Source organism: Myotis davidii, unplaced genomic scaffold (assembly GCF_000327345.1).
Source record: "Myotis davidii unplaced genomic scaffold, ASM32734v1 scaffold142, whole genome shotgun sequence".
Lineage (NCBI taxonomy): Eukaryota > Metazoa > Chordata > Mammalia > Chiroptera > Vespertilionidae > Myotis > Myotis davidii.
The window spans coordinates 3,529,454-3,537,500 of NW_006294400.1; the positions used below are offsets into that span (position 1 = coordinate 3,529,454).

Here is an 8,047-nt window from a genome sequence, read left to right on the forward strand (position 1 = left end):
ATCCGGGGTGCTCCTCCTGAGCTGCAGGAGACCTCAGCCTGAAAGCGTGGCACAATCTTCTGGGAGCTTTAAGAACACACCAACTCTCCCTCCTGCCCCAGAATCGCTGGTGTGTTGGTCTGGGGCACACCTGGCATTGGCACCTTTTATTATTGATTTATTTAAATATATTTTTATTGATTGATCTCAGAGACGAAGGGAGAGGAAGAGAGAGATAGAAACATCAATGATGAGAGAGAATCATTGATGGGCTACCTGTTGCACGCCCCCAACTGGGGATTGAGCCCACAACCCGGGCATGTGCCCTGACGGGGAATTGAACCATGACCTCCTGGTTCATAGGAGGATGCTCAACCACTGAGCTGGGCCCGGCATTGGCACCTTTTAAAACAATCCCAGTGATTCTGCTGGGAGCCGGGGCCGAGAACCACTGGTGTGAGGCTTTGAGAGGGTAGCACTGCAGCTCAGCCACCACCAGCCAAGTGACCCTGAACATGTGACATAGCACGTGGTGCCCCAGTGCCCCCTTTTGTGAGATATGGACAGCAACAGTGCTTATGTCGTGGGGTTCCTGGGAGGATTCGATGAGATAATACCGTACATACTTGGCACCGCGGCCGGCACAGAGCACACGCTCAGATGTGGTAGCTCCTCCGGGGGGTTCTTACTATTTCTTCCTTTCTCATTCCTACCAAGGGGACATTTAGGGCTTGATGTCCCAGGGAGAAAGTCAAAAGTGCCGAGAGAGGTCCCCGTTGTGAACCGTAGCTTTAGAGGTGACCGAGGAGGCTCTGCCCTGACTTGGAGGCGGGTGGGGAGGTGTTGGTCCCGCTGTGGCTCGGTGGCTCCTGTGGCTCCAAGCGAAGCCCACACTCCTTAGCATGGCACGTGGAGCCTCTCCTGGAGCACCCAGAACACCACGTGGAGGGGGTGGCACCGGCCTGCCCACCTCCCAGTGAGCGCTCAAGGGGAGGGATGAGACCTGCTCAGCTCGGTGCCCCTGTGGCCAGCATACGGGGGACAGTCATGTCGGATAGTCCACAGTGCATGACAGGGACTTGCCAGGAGACCTGGCAGATTCTCTGAGCAGGGCATTACCGGGCCACAAGGGCAGCAGTAGCTGCCACTTCCTGAATGCCCACTGCGTGCTGGCCGTCTTGCTCAGGGTGTGCAAAACCACACAGGAATTGCCATGGCTCTTTCAGCTTTCAGCCAAGTTGGTAAGGGGGAGGGATAATGCCACCCGGTCCCCAAACCCAATGAACTTGACAGCCTCTGGCCTCTGTCAGCCGCCCAGCAGCCTTGAACACTGAATGGGGTACAGAGCTGCGTGCCTGTCATGTCCAGTGTGTGAATGGGGTACAGAGCTGCGTGCCTGTCATGTCCAGTGTGTGAATGGGGTACAGAGCTGCGTGCCTGTCATGTCCAGTGTGTGAATGGGGTACAGAGCTGCGTGCCTGTCATGTCCAGTGTGTGAATGGGGTACAGAGCTGCGTGCCTGTCACGTCCGGCGTGTGAGAGTATTGTTGCCACAACAACAGAGAGGCCTCAGCTCTCTTTGCTAAGCAAGGCCCTGCTTGCAGACCAGGGTGTGGTGTTTAATTGGGTATCTTCCCATGAAGATGGGTTTTCTCGCTTTCATAGAACTGCAGGGTGGAGAAAGTCACTGGAAATATCCCGTCTGCTCCCAACCTTAATGACCTGAGATAGCATTCTAGAGTGTTCCCCGTGGAACCTGGCTTACGGGTGACCTTCAGGAATAAATGATCGCAAAGGAACCTGTGAGTGAATGTCTCAAGTTTGGGAAAAGGCCCCCTCTCCAATGCCCTGATGCTTTTTTCCAGGAAAGCATTTCTTTGTTTTTACTTCTCCCCTACTGATCGAGTGTAAATACCCCCCTCTCTCTGCAGCCAGCGGGGGAAGGTGGGGTGCGGGGTGGTATCTGAACACCTTGGGAATGGCTCGCTTCCCCTCTGCACCGGGACGGGTGGCTTTCAGGCGGCCTCGGATTCTCCTGCCCTCACTCGTTATTCAGATCAGTAGAGTGACGAGGCCAAGTCTCATAACAAACCCAATATTTTTAAAAAGTTGTTAAATGTCTGTGTTATGATAAGGATGTAGACCATTGCATTTAGTCAAGACTTTGAAATCAAGCTTTTGGTCATGTGTTTATTTAGGTATACGCCACTATGTTGCAAACAAGGGATTGTGGCAACTTACAAAAATAGATAAAATACAATAGAATAAAAATAAAGAGATTAGGGTAAAGGTAAAAGCAGGAAGACTAGAACGAAGCCAGCGTCCAGTGGGAGACTCCGTACAATTGTTAAAAATAATAACACATTTGACTTTGAGCTTCCCAGTGGCCAAAGCAAAACAGAAAACATGACTGGTTACAAGATTCCTAACCACCGTTAGTTTGGGCCTTTGGTATAAACCTAATCGCCCTAGAATTTTCTTTTCTCTGTTAATTTATACTTGGCTTTGTTCTAAATGTGGTTGGCTTGGCATCCAAGGCTCATCCACGCTGACCCCAACCTTCTTCTTGGGTCTCATATGTGGACGTAATCTGTGGCCTGGCCACACTGAATAAAAGCAACAGCCACCATTTTTAGAGCAGCTGCTAGGGTGGCGGACAGTTAGCATAGAAAATATACTGACCAGCCCTGAAACCCCAACTCTGCCACAGGCTAAGCTGCACTGTGACCTGAGATAAGTCCTTTCATCTCAGTTTCCTCACCTGTAAAATGGGCGTATTCAGAGTCTATACCGTATATTGTTGTGGAGATGCAAGAATAAGCACATGGCATGCTTAGCACACGGTTGATGAGTCAATGAATATGGTTTATTACCTGATTTTGAAACCTTGCCCTCCACTTAACTGCCTACGTGACTTAACTTCTCTAGGCTGCAGTTTGACTATCTGTAAAATGAGGAAAGTAACTATTCCTACCACACAACCCACATACAAGGGCCTGAAAAGAGAAGAGGCTTAGTAAGTGTTTGGAGGCTGCAGCCAGAATCATCTTCCCAGACAACCATTTTGCTTGTCCTTTAATTTTTCAAAATCAGTCCATTCTCACTTTGCCTTTTCTCAGATTAATGGAGAAAGAGGAGCCTGAACACTTCTCACATGGTTGGGCTGTGATATCATAAAAGACACAGTCTTGTAAAACCCACACCCAGGGTCAAGGGACACGCAGCCCCCTTGCGGGCCTGTGAGTGGAGCGGGATGCTCGGGTGGAGGAGGCTGGATGTATCCACCACTATGAGTCAGGCCTTGCTGGGCTGGGCGTCATCGTTCCCCTTGATTTCAGGGGTGAGTTACAGCTTAAGCAAAACATCACCTGACAGTGCCTGACCATACAAAATCACCCGACGAGACAAAGAAATGCGTTCAGCACAAAATGCATTTCCCTGCCCTCTCGGGTATGCAGCTGGAGTTCCTAAGGTGACAACAGGGTGTCCAAATGTACAGATACCCAGGAGCTGGCATGCGGGGTAGCGGGGTCTGGGTGTGTAGGGATCAGCAGTAAATACCTCTCTGAGGTGTTGGGATGGATTGGGTGCTGGGCAGTCTATCGCCTTCCCAGGCAGAGCTGCCTCTAAGCCAGGAGAGTAAAGGACACAGACAGAGACCTTCTGAAGGAAATCGCTGTATCCTGTTCCCAGTGTGGCCCCGTGCCCTCTCTAAACCTTTCCGGGCCTATTTCTCTTTTGGTGAAGCAGGGAGTTGGACTGGAGAACCTCCCAGCTCTAAAAAGACTGCCCGCAGCAGATGAGGGGCAGGCTTCAAGGTCTTGTTGCCTGGATCTGAGGCTCAGGGAGCCATCAGCAGTTCCAGGTGGGAGATCCATCAGTGCTGCTCAGCCCCAGGTCCTGGGCTCGGGGCAGCCCTGGCACCAACATCTCTGAAGCCTGGAAAAGGGCTCTGGCTGTTCCCTGCAACCAGGTCCGATGCCTCCCCTGGACCCGACTGCTCCGATCTCGCCTTCCCCAGCCCCCCAGGCTGCTGGGCCATCTCACAAATGACCAGGTCAGAACTGACAAAGAAGAGGGAATCCGGTTCGTCCTGGCCCCACCCTGACCTCAGGCCTCTCGTCTTGCTCAAGGCCGACCTGGAGGTATCCCTGAGTGCATATAGGTTGTGGCTTGAAATGCCCAGAGTGAAAGGACAAGGTAGACCCCAGGCCCAGAGGCTCTGGAAGGGACTGGGGAGTGGTCCCAGGGCCTGGGTATGTGGCCAGAGTCAGCTCTTGTGGGTGGAGAGGGAGCCTGGGGGCTGGCCCGGCTCCCTGCCCTGGTAGAGTCGCTGCTGGCAGGCAGCTGTCTGCAGCCTTCTCAGCTGTTGCTGCAGAAACACATGACAGCACTGAGGAAGAAGAGAAAATAGAGTTGACTACAGAGGGAGGGGGAACTTGGAACGGGGGGCTGGTATTTTTCTTGGGGTGTGGTTTCTGCTCAGTGGCTGGGTGACCATGGAGGTTTGGAATGTGGTTGGACAGCGGGTGGGGTAGGGTAGGAGGGCTGGCCACAGCCAAGGAGCAGGGACCTTAGCCAAAGGGCCCGAAGCCCAGGGCCACCAACGCTCAGCCAGAGCGGGGACCTGGGGTGGCACACAGAGCCTGGCCTCCCCCCAGCATCAGTGCACTGGTCCCAAAGGCCTCTGGTTTTCAGAAGCCCTGGGAAGGGAGACAGAGTTGTGAGAACAAGAGAAATTAGAAGAGGGGAGAGGGACAGACACAGGGGGCAGCATGGTCAAGTCTCATCTGTAAAATGAGGCTGTTGTGACACGCGGCCTGCCTGATCCAAACTGGCCCCCGAGGCAAGGAATGTTGTCTCTCTGAGCCTCAGTGTCTTCCCCTGTGAAATGGGCTTCACTATCTCTACCTCCAAGGGTGCTGTCGGGAGGGTGAGGTGGGTTTGTGCTCATGAAGCTCTGGGCACTGTGCTCTGGAGTGGAAGCAACGATTACTCCACTGGGCGCTAAGGAAGCTTTCTGCTGGCTATGCCATATGCCTAGCCCCTGGCCCCGCCGCGTCCCCAATAAATATTTGCTGATGGAGTTCCTTGCAGGAGTCGCTACGGAAAGCCGCCGTGCCCATCGCCGCTCCTCTCCTGTGGGCGCAGGTCCCCACTCAGACCACGAAGTGGAGGGTGTAGGTGAGCTGGTGGCCGTTGTCCCAGGCGTACAGCACCCGCTCCTTCGGGTTGTAGTCGATCTGGGTGGTGTAGGCGTGCTCGTTGAGGAAGGGCAGCTGCGGGCGGGCGTCGGTGCCCGTGTGCGTGTCGAAGGCGTAGGCCACCTGGCCCTCCCGCTGGTTGTAGGTGTCCACGGCGTACAGGATGCCGCACACCAGGAAGCAGTTGCCGTAGGAGTTGCGCCGCAGCCGCGTCTTCCACGTGGTCTCGCGGTGCACCGACAGGTCCCCCGGGTCCAGGCGGCTCAGCACGATCACCTCGGGCTGGGCCCCGTCGCTGTCGTCCACCGCGGGGTAGATGACCCACAGTCCGCTCTCGTCCACGGCGAAGTCGATGTCCGAGTGCCCGCGCCACTTCCAGGGCGTGGTGTCCTCGTACACGGCGTCGGGCAGCAGCGCCCAGGAGGCCACGAAGCGCTGGCGCAGGTCGTACTTGATGATGTTCTTGGTGAAGGCGCGGTTGTAGTAGAAGGCGCCCTGGTACACCACGTGGCCCGTGCCGATCCAGTTGTAGGGCAGCTTGTACATGTTACTCCAGCGACCTGCGTGTGCAGGGCAGCTGGTCACACCCGCCCTCGGCTCACCCAGGGACCAGTGAGGCCGCCCAGGGCTCTGGGATGGCTCTGCAAGCCACGGGTCCTGAGTGTGCTGTGGGCCTGGAGCTGGGCCTATCGTCCTATCCCCGCAGCCCCTCCAAGGAAGGACTAGTATCCCGTCTGCCCAGGAGGAAACAGGCTGCCGCCAGCCTCTGCAGTGGCTCATGCTGCTCCTTTTATCTGGACGGCCAGGCCCCATCCTATCTGCCTGGGAAGGCCTCCTTATCTCTCAGAGCCCTGGCCCATGCTGCCTCCTCCAGGAAGCGTTCTCTGATCTCCCCAGCTTGAGCCAGGGCCTCTCCTCTGTCCTCCCACACCTTTGTCTTTGTACCTTTCATTGGCTTTTGTGCCCCTCGAGGCAGGGACCAGGCCAATTTGCTCTGGCAGAGGAAGGACTTTAGCTGTTCCAGGTCATACCCTGTGACAGACACCACAGCTCTCTGGGTAAGTCCAAATTCTTTCATGGGGCACACAAAGCCGGCCTCAGCCACTCTCTCACTATACGCCCTGCACCCCCTTCTATGTCACAGCGCTTCTTCTCATTGCCGAGCCTCTTCACACACCGGGCCTTTGCCTGGAACAGCTTTCCTTCTCCTTTCTCTCCCTCCCCTAGGGCTCAACTCAGCACCTCCTCTGGGAAGCCTTCCCTGATCTCCCGGCAGGGTTGCGCCTGCCCCCTGAGCTCTCCCTCTAACACGATATGTACTCAAATTGTTTCTTTAAGTCTCTGCCTTCCAAGGAAGACTGCAGTTCTGGAGCGTGGGCCATGTCTAAATGACCCCTTCCCCCACCATGCCCCAGATCTGATAACCAACATTCTGTCCTCCCTGCCCAGACCTGCAGCTCCTCTGAGGCCCGGGGCCCTGCTCACCTGTAAAACAGGGTGGTAACCCCCACCTCCTGGATTATAAAGACAACATGAGCTGACTCACACAGGCGATTAGCATATAATACGCACCAGTGCAAACTCTAAGTATTGCTCCCCTTGACAGTGAGTTACCCTCATGAGAACAGGGCCTTGTCCATCTTCTTTGCTGGGGCTTCAGCTCCTGGCACGGTGCTAGCGCTTAGGGGGTACCCCAGACTCCCCTTCTTGGGGTGGCTGACCATCTGGGGCTCAGCCAGGCTGGGGAAGTCGACCACAGGAAACCGCAAGGCAAGGAGGGCCAACCCTCCATGGCGACTCTCCCAGGCCAACCCTCCATGGGGGACTCTCCCGGGCCCCCCACATCCTGCCCCGCTCCTGCCTCCAGGGCCCCCGACCTTGCTTGAAGTTTTCCAGGTTGCGGAACTCCACCAGGCTGTTTCCATAGTAGTAGTTGGTGACGTAGATCCTGTCGTCCTGCGCGGCCGGGTCCTTCATCCAGGCTCCCTCGTGGCGCCCGTAGCTGTGGTGCCTCACAGGGGGGTCCACGGTCCGGAGGGTGCCCTCACAGCTGGCCTCCCTGCCTGTGGGGAGTGAGGGGAGCAGCATTTGGCACTCAGACCCACGGGCCCCGGGTCCGGGCACCAGTCCTGGGAACACTCCCTGGTCTAACCTACATCCCTCCTGATGTTTTGTTTGCAGCCTCTTGTTTTTATTTCCCTCGTGATCAAAGCAATGTCTGATCATTGAAAAAAAACACACAGAACGTTCAGCAAAGGAGAAAATAAAAGCCATTCAGAATTCCATCATCCAAAGAAACTTTCTAGCATGTTACATTTCCTTCCTTTTCTTTACATGGACAGTCATGTAAAGAAAACTATGGTTCTTCCGAATATAGCCTGTCTTTTTCCCTCCACTCGGCAATTTCTCCCATCAGCACATGGCCTTTTAATGATGTGACTTCTAGGTTCTACCGGGCCACCCGACAGCTGTGCCCTCGAGTTTATTAAACCAGACCCCTCAGTGTTAGAGCTTTAGATTATGTCCAGTTTTCTGTTGTCCAAATCGCTGATGGATCCTTAGGAAAGATTCCTAAAAACGGCGTGTGCTCAGGCCCAGGACGGCTTGCTGTCGCGGGCAGGCAAGATGCCCACGATGGATGGGTTCGATGACTTACGGAGGAGGATTTTACCAAAGCCACCAGCCAAAACCCACATATGTGAACCTAAAAACAGAGCCAGAGACAGGACAGAGGAAATAAAGACGTGAAAATAGTTGTTGGATTTGATGATGGGAGTCTAGGTGACTTTTTAAAAAGAACTTCCTGAGCCCTAGCCAGTTTGGCTCAGTGGATAGAGCATCAGCCTGCGGACTAAAGTTTCCCA

General features: G+C 54.8%; 1 protein-coding gene across 2 annotated transcripts in view; it reads right to left on the bottom strand.

Moving 5' to 3' along the window:
- Nucleotides 1-2,149: 2,149 nt before the first annotated feature.
- Nucleotides 2,150-8,047, bottom strand: part of OLFML2A (olfactomedin like 2A) — a 27,581-nt gene continuing 21,683 nt past the window's right edge. For both annotated transcript variants that reach the window (XM_006768584.2, XM_015567098.1), the window contains exons 7-8: nucleotides 7,061-7,246; nucleotides 2,150-5,743 (exon numbers count right to left, since the gene is read on the bottom strand). In XM_006768584.2, the coding sequence (XP_006768647.1) occupies nucleotides 5,139-5,743; nucleotides 7,061-7,246 (791 nt within the window). In that variant the 3' untranslated portion in view covers nucleotides 2,150-5,138. The remainder of the gene's footprint in view (nucleotides 5,744-7,060; nucleotides 7,247-8,047) is intronic.